The sequence below is a fragment of the Phocoena sinus genome, chromosome 16, assembly GCF_008692025.1.
Source record: "Phocoena sinus isolate mPhoSin1 chromosome 16, mPhoSin1.pri, whole genome shotgun sequence".
NCBI lineage: Eukaryota > Metazoa > Chordata > Mammalia > Artiodactyla > Phocoenidae > Phocoena > Phocoena sinus.
Window position 1 is genome coordinate 26,079,533 of NC_045778.1, and position 14,195 is coordinate 26,093,727.

At 33.0% G+C, this 14,195-nt stretch overlaps 1 protein-coding gene across 5 annotated transcripts in view; it reads left to right on the forward strand.

The window, feature by feature from the left end:
- Positions 1-14,195, forward strand: part of ADK (adenosine kinase) — a 502,519-nt gene that overhangs the window by 67,698 nt on the left and 420,626 nt on the right. For all 5 annotated transcript variants that reach the window (XM_032608840.1, XM_032608839.1, XM_032608837.1 and 2 more), the window contains exon 3: positions 845-898. In XM_032608840.1, the coding sequence (XP_032464731.1) occupies positions 845-898 (54 nt within the window). The remainder of the gene's footprint in view (positions 1-844; positions 899-14,195) is intronic.

Genomic DNA, 14,195 nt, shown 5'->3' on the forward strand with positions numbered 1-14,195 from the left:
CAGAGAGTCTGTTTACCTTCAATAGTATAAATATATGATATTGGAAGATCCCTGTTCTAATATTTATGGTAGCCTCTATTTTATAGCCAGGGAAACTTAGACTTAAAGAGGTGAAAGAATTGGCTGTGGTCATTAAGCTAGTAAATGGTTTAGTCAAGAACTCCAAAACTTACTTTTCCTCATATGTCTCACTACCTAGTACATAGTCTGGTACACACAGATGTTTGCTATGTATTTAATAAAAGAATAACTTCATATTGTTTTGTGAACTATTAAATACTTAACATTTTAGTAGTCTCTTGAATTTTGAACTGCTGCGTGAAAGTAACAGATGATTCACTACAGAAGAATATTGAAGATAACTCATATTTTTAAAGTATGATCAAGTTCATCTCCCTTTAGTTCTTGAGGTGGTGTCTGTGGAAGTGACTAATAGACCATCAAAGAACTTAGGCACTTTGGGGGACTTCCCTGGTGGTCCATTGGGTATCCGTGCTCCCAATGCAGGGGGCCTGGGTTCAATCCTTAGTCAGGGAACTAGATCCTGCATGCATGCCGCAACTAAGAAGTCTGCATGCTGCAACTAAAAGATACTGCATGCTGCAATGAAGGTCCCACGTGCCTCAACTAAGACCCGGTGCATCCTAAATAAATAAATAAATACTAAAAAAAAAAGAACTTAGGCAGTTTTAAATGTTTTATCAATTAAGATAGAGACCTGTTAACAGTGTAGTAGTGTTTATTTGATAGGGGTCAACTGGCTGTATGTTGATATCACAGTCAGATGTCCATGAGGCAAACGTATGTTTATATGACCAGTATATTTTTGTTTCTGTGTTAACAGGTATTCTCTTAAACTGAATGACCAAATCTTGGCTGAAGAGAAACACAAGGAACTGTAAGTGCATTAAACCCTAGGCTGTACATAATTTACTCTGTCTATGGAGTAGATACATGTAAACAATCTGATTTTTAAAACTCTGTGGGGTATAAAATATAAAGATGTAATCAATATTATGACCTTAATCCTAGTAGGATTAGGATAATTTATACTACATAAGGTTAACACAGGAAATAATTGTTCCTATGCACACATTAGAATATGGAGTATTGTATCCCATCCTCTAGACTAAGGGCATATTCGGAAATAGGTCGTTTCATCTTCTTTCCCCAGATAAAATGTTAAATTGTCATTGTTAATTTTGGCTCTTGCTCAGTTGACTTCCACCCTTTGCTTAAGGTGGAGAAATATAATTTTGTTCGTTGTCTTATGAAAAAGTAAATGCCTAACTCTGTTTAGCACAAGGTAAAACACTTTAAATATAAATAAAATTTTGTTCCTTTAAAAAATTTTAATGTTTGTAGGATCCTATCTTTCGGGTAGGTTAGCTGTATACATGATTCTGGGATATCTCTGTTGCTATTTTTCTGCCCTGTGGTAGTATCTAAAAAGATTACTACCTCACAGGGACTGTGAGGTTTTTAGTTAAAAATTACAGACTTGGGAGTTTAAAAAATTCATCTTAGGGACTTCCCTGGCAGTCCATTGGTTAAGACTTCGCCTTCCAACGCAGGAGGTGTGGGTTCGATCCTTGGTCAGGGAGCTAAGATCCCACATGCCTCAGGGCTAAAAAATGAAAACATAAAAAACAAAAGCAGTATTGTAACAAATTCATTAAGGACTTAAAAAAAATGGTCCACGTCAAAAAAAAAATCTTAAAAAAAAATTTCATCTCTTTTCAATATCATAGGTTTGTCCAAAGAGGGAAGCTAAAATAAAGTATATGCTTCTGTTTTCTAGTAGGCTACTTTTTTTTTCTCCATTGTGCAGTAAGAAAGTTCTGATAATTGTAATTATTATTGAAACACCTAATGTCAAATAATAATGTAGAATTAAGTTTGAGGAATTTGAGGCTAACTACGTCTACAGGTTGGACCTCACTTATTATTATTATTATTTTTTAATTGAAGTATAGTTGATTTACAGTGTTGTACGGACTGCGCTTATTATTGATGATAGTCAACGTTCTATCTGTCCTTTTTATAAATACATGGGTGAATTTTACAAACTTCCTTGGGAGTTTCCTTAATGTTTGACACTCTCTTATGTTAAAGATATTTTAATATCTAACTCAAGTCCCTCGTGGTTTAGTTTAAATGTAATCTTCATTTGTACTCAAGTGATGGAGAATAACTTTTTCTGTAGATTGAGTGCTTCAAGACTATTATTTTCTTCTCAAGGTTAAGTAATGATTTTTCTGAGTACTTTTTAAGGTTCTATTTACAAACATTGTCCTGAATCTTTTCCAAATTATTTTCTTTCTTCTGTCTTATAGAAGAGATTATAGTAAGTGTTAATTGTAAAATGGTAGGCTCAATGTGTAAGAAAAGGATTTAAGACTTCTTAGAGTTGATATATCCCATTGTTATGCTAGCCTTTCATCAGTATTTTTATATTTGTTATGTCTTCATTTGATTATAATCTCCATCATGGGTTCTCAAATTTATTGTTAAGGAATTTTATATAATTTCTTTCTTTACTGCCTAGTCAATGAGGGTAGGTGATTGTAACTGTACCATTGGTTGGTTGCTTACTTATAGGTTTGGTAACAGAACTTTTTTGTTTTGGGAATTAGGTAGTCAACCTAGAGGTTCCTTTGGCCCTCAGAGACTATGACCAATATTAAAAATACCAGAAAACTGCAATACTGTGAATATTTTCATATTATTTAATATGTAACCCATATGAATGTGTTAATTCATTTACAGTTTCTTTAGCTGTCTGTGATATAGTTCACCCCCATGGATAGACTGATTTTTTTCTTAGATTTTATTATGAAAAATTTTAAATGTATAGTATATAATTACCCATATACTCGCCACCTAGATTTTATCATTAACATTTTACTCTCTTTTTCACCTTATCCATTCTTTTGTCTATCCATTACTTCATCTGCTTTTTGAATGCATTTCAAAAATAAATTGCAGACATCAATATGTTTCCCCATAAATATTTCAACATGCATACCATCACCTAGAATTCAATAGTTTAGAATTTTTTGCCTTTACCTGTAAATATTTTCATACAGTGAAATGCACAGATCTTAAGTGTACATTTGCTGAGTTTTGAAAAGTGCGTAAATGTTCGTAACCCAGTTCTCTATCAAGAAATTCCCTTATGCCTCTTTGTAGTCACTCTCTGCTCCTACCCTCCGAGAGGTAACCCTTATTATGATTTTTTTTCTACTATAGATTAAGTTTTTCCTGTTCTGGAATTTCTTATTAATGGAATCATATGTACGTTATGTTTTATATAATACTTCTTTCACTCAGTATAATATTTTTTAGGTTCTTTCATGTATTAGTTAATTTTTTTATTGCTGATTAACATTCCATGATTTATCTGTTTTCTTATTGGTGGGCGTCTAGGCTGTTTCCTTTCATTTGGATACTGTGAATAAAGTTGCTGTTAATATTTTTGTATAAGTCTTTGTGAACATGTTTTTATTTCTCATGGATAATTACTCAGGAATAGATTTGCTGCTGAGTCACTAGGGTAATAGTATATTTGGTTCTATAAGGAACTACTAGATTTTCTTTTAAAGTGGTACCGTTTTACATTCCTACCAGCAATATAAGAGAGTTCTAGTTCCTCTACATCCTCATCAACATTTGGTATTTGTTGGTCTTGCTAATTTTAGCTATTCTGGTGGATATGTAGTGGTATCTCAGAGTGGTTTAATTTGTATTTCCATGATGACTAATGATATTGAGTACTTTTTCATTAGCTTATTGGCCATGTGTATTTTCTTTGGTGAAGAGTCTGTTCACATCTTTTGCTGATGAAAAAAATTAGATTGTTTTCTCCTTTTATTGATGACTTGTTGGAATTCTTTATATATTCTGGATACCAGTCAATGTCAGATGTATGTTTTACAATTTTTTTCCTCTAATCCCAGGCTTACCATTTTTTCTTAATAGTGCCTTTTGATAAGCAAGTTTAAAATTTTTATAGTCTAATTTATCACTTTTTACCTTTATGATTATTACTTTGTTCATCTAAAAAACCTTTGCCCTCAACTTATGAAGGTACTCTTATTTATATTTTTCTTTAAAAACTGTATGATTTGAGCTGTTTTGTTTAGGTCTATGATCTATTATGCATTAATATTTGTATATGATGTGAGGTAGATTCCAATGTTCATTCTCCTTTATCTATATGGATATCTAGTTATTTCAGCACTATTTGCTGAATAGACTTTATTTGTCCACTGAATTGTTTTGTTGCCTTTGTTGAAAATAAAATAACTGTAGAAATATGGGTTTATCCTGTTCCGTTGATTTACTTGTCACTCTTTATGCTAGTCACACAGTATAGTAAGTATTGAAGTCAGGTGCTGTAAGTCCTCCCACTTTGTTCTTCATTTACAAGATTGCTTTGGATGTACTAGATCCTTTACATTGCCATATATTTTAGAATCAGTATATCAGTTTCCTCAGAAAAACCTTTTGGGATTATCATGGGGATGTTGAATCTATTTGAGAGAGAATTGACATCTTAACAGTATTTAGTCTGTCTTTTAATTTCTCTCAGCAGTGCTTTGTAGTTCTCAGTGAAGAAGTTTTGCTTGTCTTTAGGCCAAATGAATTTTAATACAAGCCTTGCTTTATGACTATGAATTTCGAAACAAAAGATTGAGGGTTTCAAATTATATTTTCACCTAGAATGTGTTAAATTTGGATAGATGATTTTTTTTTTCTCACAGTGCCTGATATGTCTTCTGGATATTCCGTAGCAGACCTTTGGTAGGGCAGTCCTGTCTCGTTAACGGTATCAGGTATAAAACATACTAGCTGAGTGTAAATAATATGTACTTTTCCAGAATTTTCTTTCTTTTATGTTAAGCCACTTGGAATATCTTCTGGATTTGATTGTTATATACTTTTTCTTGTCAGTGTCCTTGCAGATTTTTATTCCTCTTTGAATATATTATAATATATACATATATTCAAGTATGTATATTCAAATATGTATATAATATATAATATACATAGTAATTATTTTATAAGTTAGCATTTATCACTAAAAGTATATTGGAGTTATTATTTTTCTACCATAACTACATACTTAGCTGTGTAGGAAAATTAGTGATGTCCCTAATCTTTGCCAGCTATGGTTAAAATGAATATCATTAGGCCATACCACAGACTGGAAAAGAGAGATAGGTATTTAGCTCAAATCTGTCATAATTCTTAGAGAAACTCTTCAAGGTGTGTAGTGTGATGATGGATTAATAGCTCAAATTTTTAATCTAATGGAAGTGCTCTGGAAAAAAAAATTGTATGGCGTTATGACAGGAAAAATACATTTTATTGATTGAAGCAGATTTTCAGGTTAGACCTTTTCTTTTGTCACTATTTAGCACTAAAAAATCACATCTTTTCTAGGTTACTCTTTGCGTTACTTACTTTATTTCAATTAAAAAAAGATGTTGGAAAGGAGTCTAAATCTTATTAGGAGCCAAATGACCTGTGTGCATACTTAATATATACAAATTTTATAGAAAACACAAAATTTTCAATTCTCTTAAAAAGCAAGTGCCACACTATTGGATTAACCTTAAATGAGCTATTCTCTTTTTCTAGTGCAATTAACTAAATTAACTCTGTGGAATATTATGCAGTTTTTTATTTTATTTTATTTAACATCTTTATTGGAGTGTATTTGCTTTACAATGGTGTGTTAGTTTCTGCTTTATAACAAAGTGAAACAGCTATACATATACATATATCCCCATATCTCTTCCCTCTTGCATCTCCCTCCCTCCTACCCTCCCTATCCCACCTTTCTAGGTGGTCACAAAGCACCGAGCTGATCTCCCTGTGCTATGCGGCTGCTTCCCACTAGCTATCGATTTTACATTTGGTAATGTATATATGTCCATGCCACTCTCTCACTGTGTCCCAGCTTACCCTTCCCCCTCCCCATGTCCTCAAGTCCATTCTCTAGTAGGTCTGTGTCTTTATTCCCGTAGTGCCCCTAGATTCTTCATAACCTTTTTTTTTTTTAGATTCCATATATATGTGTTAGCATACGGTATTTGTTTTTCTCTTTCTATGCAGTTATTAAAATGTTTTTAGGAAAATATTTAATATCGTGATGATTTAAGTAGGTGAAAAAGATTGCTTGTAGATATCATAAAAGAGAATTGTAGTAGAATAGTAGATCTGTGGGTGATTGATAATGGGTGAATTTTATTCTTTGTACTTTTGTGTGTGTTTTATTTATTTATTTATTTATTTATGGCTGCGTTGGGTCTTCATTACTGCACACGGGCTTTTTTCTAGTTGTGGCAAGTGGGGGCTACTCTTCGTTGTGGTGTGTGGGCTTCTCACTGCGGTGGCTTCTCTTGTTGTGGAGCATGGGCTCTAGGTGCACGGGCTTCAGTAGTTGTGGCATGTGGGCTCAGTAGTTGTGACACATGGGTTTAGTTGCTCGGCGGCATGTGGGGTCTTCCCCGACCGGGGCTCGAACCCATGTCCCCTGCATTGGCAGGCGGATTCTTAACTACTGCGCCACCAGGGAAGCCCTATGCTGTTCTAAATATGAAGTATATTTTCCCTTTTGTTACTGAATGAATTCTCCTTATTGACTATTTTTTTACGTCAAAATTGAATTATTTTGTTAGAATTACCCCTTGAATTTAAAAGTTTTATCTTGGAATAAGTATATTTAAGTTTTTATTGGTTTAGGATTATGATGAAAGGGAAGAAAATAAATGAATTATGTAAGAGGTATGAAGCAGGAGTCTTGGAAAGGACACTCTTAGACCTTAATCTTTGGTTCAGTGTAAAAATATTATAATTTCTTAGAGAACAATGCCAATTTCTAAACCAGCAGGGGAGATTTTTAAGTATTTTAAGTGGCATGTTTCAGAACATGTTCAGAGCCCTTAGAGACAATCAGTAACATCTGATATGCTCTTAAATTCATTATTATTGATGGTGTGGCTTAGTAATTCTTTGAAAATATCAAGATTGTCTTGTAAGAGTAGTGTTAGAACTGATTGCCTATAAAGCTGATAGATTTTGTTCATGGCAAATGCCAAAGAGAAAAAAAACGCCTGGGAAGTGAAAAGTCAAAATTGAAATAAAGAACATCTAGGACCAGCAACAAGGTTAAGTGGTTAATATGATTTCAATATTCATAAAAGCTGCAGTATTTTAAATACCATGAACATTTTTATGATCCCTTTCTCAGGGCCCACTTTCTTTTACATATTTTAAGTTATAGAATTTAAGATTCTAGAAATGAACCCTATAACTAATTATTCATATTTTATGATGAATGGGTGAGATCCACATGGTAAAGTGACTTGCTATAGATTAGATTAGTGCTTTGCTCTTTTATTATTATCCATTAAGCAAATAGTTTCTTTAATTAGCTACTTCTCTTTTAGCCTATTCCGTAATCCCTCTGAATATAGTTTTTGAGTTTCAGGCATAAAATTGTTCAGAAAAAAATGGTAATGGTCTTTTTTGCTTTCTACCTCTTTGATTTTTTTAGTGGGGAAGGGTTAGGTGGTTCCTGAAACTTTATCCAGACCTTTTCAGTCCAAGTGTAGTTCATTGATCTTTTGCTACAAATAATTTACTTGACAGTATTTTACTATGTGGTGTCAATAGGGTGAATTTATTCGGGTCAACATGGGTTGAATAGAGTAGAAATTGCTGTGTTGAATTCTTTTTTCTTCTTGGTTACAACAGACAAGAATATTTTGAGAGTGCAGCTATGACAGATACCTACCTGAAAAACAATGTAAGGGTTATGCCGACATGGTCTATATTCCCTTAAGAATTGAGTCAGACTATTTGGGAATGATATGAATTTAGGAGTTTTGGGGAACTTTAGTATCTGTTAGCAGCTAATCTAGTTCTTGAAAACTACTAACTATATATAATTAGTATTTTCTCTACTAACTATAATTAGTGTTTTCTTTTTGGAAAGTATTGAAAAATTGAATAACACTTAAGAGCAAGGAAAGAGGACATTTCTTTAATTACTTTTATGCTCTAATTTAATCCTCACAGCAACCCTATGAGGTAGGTATTCTAATCATTCCCATTTTACAGGAAACTAAGGCTTGGAGAGACTCTATTACTTTTCTTATAGTAGGAAAATTAGGTTCCAATTTGATTTCGGATCTTTTTTATTGCTTTTTATTTTGCTTTAAGTTCAGTGACTTAGGAAAAAGAATATTCTAAATATTCTAAACTAACTAAATATTCGTTAGTTTTAATATGATTTACTAGAAAAATACCATAGTTTGTAGGTAATACTGTGGTTTTTTTGGGGTTGGCTGATGGCTAAGGTGTAAAACCTTAGAGGATAATCTGAGCTTAAGTTGATGACTAGAAATCCAGTATTTCCAACCAAATAGGTCTTCTTCTTGAAGTTCTGTGTATTATAAATTTATTCCTTGTGATGCTAGCTCCCTCTGTAGAACTTCATTAAGATTGCAACTTGGCTTTTTCAATCATTTTGCAAAGTGATTGAAGCATTATCTAGAATAGATTTAAAATTTTTCTTATAAAATTTTACTTTATATTCTGATCACTTCCAAGTGTTTTTTCTTGTGAAGATGTTACCTTTATAAAAATGTCTTACTTTATATATACTAAATTTTAGTAGCATATACAAAGGGAAACCATCTTCCCCAAATATTCCTATTACTTTAATGTTTTTTTGTTTGTGAAGGCCAGAGACACTTGTGATTTCTTCATCTGTAGGGTCTGTGTTGGGTAAGACCAGAGGAGGTAGAAAAAAACCAATGGAAGATTTGAAAAAAAACTTTTTTGGAAGTGTAACTGGTTTCCATATATCATATTTGAAATGATCTTTTTTAAAGAGTTTTTTCATTGTTAAATTGGATGAGAAAATGGTCATTAAGGGAATTTTTTGGGGGGAGAGGGTCTTGCAGAAAGGAGACAAACAAAATTTCTGTGTGCTAGAAAGATTCATTTATTTTCAAATTGAATTCAACAAAGAAAATCAAAGAAATGCAGAAAATATGCTTCACATACACAGTTTCCATAAACTTGTGTTCTTGTAGGAAAATCCTTTATTATCAAATCCTACCACCAGTTCTCCTCTGTGTGAGTGTGCATACTTCTTTCACCACTACTTTTTCTCCTTTCTCTTCCAAATTATTTTCTATTTAAAATATTAAAATTATATGTCTTCAGAGATGTTTTCCCCACTAGAATGAAGGCAGAGGGAATGTGACTAGCTTCCAAGATGGAATTTGGAAAAATAGGCGAACTGATGTCAACTTTAAAGCTAGGGACTAAAACATAATATGAAGATAGGAAAGAACTAAAATAAATGTGCTCTTTCAATTAAAAAAAATATACTCTCTTCTAAATAGGATTGAGGGACATTATTAGGATGATGCATGAATTGGCTTTTAAACAATTTTGTAAGATAATTACCTTTGAACCTTTTGTTAATTCTAAACATTTATTCTTTTAAAGTATAATATAGTTTACACAAACACAGGCGTGCATTATGGTGGCACGAATAACATCAAGGATGATTCTTATTTTTTTTTTTATACTTGTTTAGCTTGATGGAATTCGGTAACAGAATTGTTTGAAAGAATAGAATTGAGCTATTTTATTAATATAACAATATCCTTCATTATCTATAAAAACATTGAGATATAACTGACATGTAATGTTGTATTAGTTTCAGATATACAACATAATGATTTGATATATGTATATATTGTGTTTTTTTTTTTTTTTTTTTTTTTTTTTTTTTGCGGTAAGCAGGCCTCTCACTGTTGTGGCCTCTCCCGTGGCGGAGCGCAGGCTCACCAGCCATGGCTCACGGGCCCAGCCGCTCTGGGGCATGTGGGATCTTCCCGGACTGGGGCACGAACCCGTGTCCCCTGCATCGGCAGGCGGACTCTCAACCACTGCACCACCAGGGAAGCCCTGTTTTTTTATTAAGTATTTTCTTTAACATCTTTATTGGAGTATAATTGCTTTACAGTGGTGTGTTTCTGCTATATAAGAAAGTGAATCAGCTATACGTATACATATATCCCTTTATCCCCTCCCTCTTGCATATTAATTATTGATTTACAATGTTAATTTCTTCTGTACAGTAAAGTGATTCAGTTGTACATATATATACATTCTTTTTTTAATATTCTTTTGCTTTATGGTTTATCGTAGGATATTGAAGATAACATGTGTATATTGTAAAATGATCACCACAATACTCTAGTTAACATCTATCACCACATATAGTTGCAGATTTTTTTCTTGTGACGAGAACTTTTAAGATCTACTCTATTAGCAACTTTCAGATATACAGTTGACCTTTGAACAATAGTGGGGGTTAGGGGTGCCCACCCTTCTTACAGTGGAAATTCCACATATAATTTATAGTCTGTATGCGTGATTCCTCTGTATTTGCAGTTCCACACCTGCGAATGCAGTCAACCTTGGATTGTGTAATACTGTAGTATACAGTGGACCTGAGCGTTTATAAGTGGACCTGCACACTTCAGACCAATGTTGTCCAAGGGACAACTGTACAATACGGTTGTACCATATTATATCCCCATGACCTATGTATTTTATAACTGCACGTTTGTACCTTTTGACCATCTTCATTATGTTTAAAGCATATATTTCACCCTTGAAACCGAACTGTTGTTTTCCTTTATTAGTAAAAAATTGTAGTGCTATATAAGCATTTTGCTAGGGGTTCTAATAGTTTTTATTTTATTTATTTATTCATTCATTCATTCATGCTGCCCTGGGTCTTAGATGCGGCACACAGGATCTCCCTTGTGGCATGTTTAGTTGTGGCATGCATGTGGGATCTAGTTCCCTGACCCTGGATCAAACCCAGGGCCCCTGCATTGGGCGCGGAGTCTTACCCACTGGATCACCAGGGAAGTCCCGAGACTTTTGTTTTTATATCTGTCTTTGAATATAATCAAATTTAACAGCAGGCTTCTTCAAGAAAATCAGATAGACTCCTAAGATACAATTAGGGGCCTATCTTGTTATTCCTTAAATATTACCAATTTAAGTTTTGTTAGCAGAGAACAAAATCCTTCTGTTTTTTCTCCAACAATTGGAATGACTTTGTATATAAGTACCTCTAATTCTAGCAGCCAGCTAGTGTCAGTGATCAAGTTTGGAATAACTTCTATGACTGCCCTTTTAAGTCTGGATTCTGAGAGAATTTTTTTAATGCCAATTTTAGGTTTCTTTAATTGTAATCGTTTTCCTTTAAAATATGTGGTAGGTGAAAGCATAAACTTTTTCAGAACTGGTTTTCTCTAAAGTCAGGAGATTTATATACTACCTATATTATGATGCCTTTGGTCGTGAGTAATGGACACTCAAAACAAAATGACTTTATATATAGAAAAATTTATTATTTAACCCAATTTTATTATTTTATTATTTAACCAACCCTTATATGGAGGTAAGACTTGGTTAATTCGGTGCTTCAGGAACATAATCAGGGAGCCCTGGGCCTTTTTGTTTTTCTGCTCACCATCCCCAATGTTCTTTTAGGCTGTTTACTCCTCATGTTTACAAATGGCTATTTGCAGTTCCAGAGGTCGGATGTAGTTGATGATATCTAGAGACTCTCAGGAAAATCTTGTTCTTTTTCAAGTGCAAGAAGAACTTTCCCAGAATTACCCCAGCAGATTTCTTCTTAATTTATCATTGACTTCCATTGCATTGTATATTCATTCCTAAACCTCTGACTGGCAAAGAAGATAGAATTACCATGATTCTAATCAAGAGTCACTCCATGGGTCAAATCACAGACTCCCTAATAACTGAACAAAATTTGGGGTTCTTCTGGAAAAGGGAAATAGCTGTTGGTTTGAGAATTAACAATGCATTGCTTACAATGTTTAAATAAAATGGCTATGTCACATTTCCCTGGGTACACAGCAACCAGGGTCAAACTTACAAAATGCTGCAGTGAGAGATTTTGTAAAACTGTTTTCTGCTGCAGTCTTTATTCCTTGTTACTGTGCACATTGAAGAAAATTAAAATTTGTAAGAATTGAAAATTTAAACCCATTCCCTGATAGTAGCAAAGATATAAAAGTGTATGAAATTTGAGTGAATGTTTTTTAAAGCATGGGACATTTTTGTTATACTCAGACTTGAAAGGGGATATGCACAATTATGTGACCTCATGGGAACTATTGCTCCCTTTTGTCTGACATAGTTTTCAGCCTTTTCTTTGATTTCATTCTCAGCAATCCAGAAGGACACCTTTAAAAGTAAAGAAACAAAATTATTTACTGTTCTCTAAACCAGGGGAGGTAGAAAAATACATTCAGAAGAATGGTATACAGTGTAAACTGCTGCTTTGGTTAGTGTTCTGTATTTGATATGCTCTATATTTGTTATATATTTATATTGAGATGTGTATTTTTAGAGGATCATAATGGGGAATATTTCTACTGCTTCCTGAAAACATCATTATAATATGTTTTTTTGTGTGTTTTTTTCAAAGTTTTAGTAGTTTGGGGAATTTTATTCCAGACTATTATAAGTTACTATTCAATATCTTATTTCGGAATTATTTTACTGAGTCACCTGACAAAGGTAGGATTATATGTTTTCCATAAAATGAAGAATATTATCTCCTGTTGCAAAGAGGTATAGATTTGCAATGGATGAAAGCAATGACTCTGGCTTCAGTCTACCTTGAAGAAAGAATAAAAGTAGAATTGAATAATCTGTGGAAAAAGGAAGGTGGACTGTCATATTCTAGGACTTACTATATTAAGAATGTTTAATATTAGTAAGTGATTTTATAATTAAAGTTTTCTAATTTAGGGTACCTTTAAATCAGTTTGTAATAACCAAACCACAAAAATTCAGTTTGCTTTAAATATGAAGAACTTTTAAAATATAAAGTCCTCCCTTAATTTTCATAATGTTTCTATATAGTGATGCTTTCCATTTCTCTACAAAATTTGTTTGTTAATATATTAGACTTGGAAAATAATAGTAATAATACTGCAATTCCTTAAAGATTATAGTAGTATCTAATTTTACAGTGTTTACCAGAAGTGGATAATTTTCAGCCTCTCTTCAAGACTTTGATTATTTTTAGCTGTTATTCTTACTTTCTGCATCTTTCTTATTTGTTTCCTTTGTTGGTTCTAATTATGCCCTCAGGACTTAGCATAGTATAAATTTATTATGTTTTCTGTAGGATACCTCATCAGATATTTGAAAATGATTACACATTTTTTAGGAGTAGAAACTGTCATTTGTATCCATAGGCCTTAGTAGGCATTTATGATTGTTGATTGACTTGATTGATAATGTGTAATAATATTTCACAGTCTTCCATTGGTTTGTATAATTGAGGGAATTTTCTGTTGTTCTTATCTTAGATTTGTGATCTGTAAAGCATATTATAAAATTATTTATGTATTTCATAATAGTTTTATCTGGACCTGCATAAAACAAGGGCTTATTTTAAAAACTGTAATAATCTAACCTTGTAAATCCATTGTTAGTTATTTGGAAAAATGAATACTGTATGATATGAAGCACTTCTTTTTATTGCTAATTTCAGGTTTCACTATCTGGGAAACCTCTATGTGAAAGTATAGGTCTGTTAACTATCTTCTCTGTTCTGTCTGGGATGATTTATTGATAATTTAAAATAAAATTTTTCAGTAAGACTGTAGGATTCTGGGGATCATCTCATTGACTTTGTACCTGGTATTGTTGACAGAATTATCACTGTTATTAATCCTTATCCTTTAAACATTTACACTTGTAAGGCAGAGTAAATAAAGCCATTGTACAGGTTGGAATGGTGGATAAAAAATGTTGCCTGCCATTCTGGTAAACAAGCCATCAGTCACCGCAGCTGCCCCTGATGGTGTGCCCTGATGGGAATTCAGGATGGAGAAAAACAGGATAGTGGCCCTAAATTGTTAAGATGCATGTCACAGAACTAATTTCAATGAGCCCAGACTCTTGCATCTTTCCATGCCTAGAAAAGCAGTAAAATCATTAATTTGAAGGTCTGTATTTTGTGATTAGCAGTAATCTTTTGATGTTTGACTACTTATTTTTGTCCCCCTAGCCAAAACTCCTATATATCCAGGCTCCTCCTT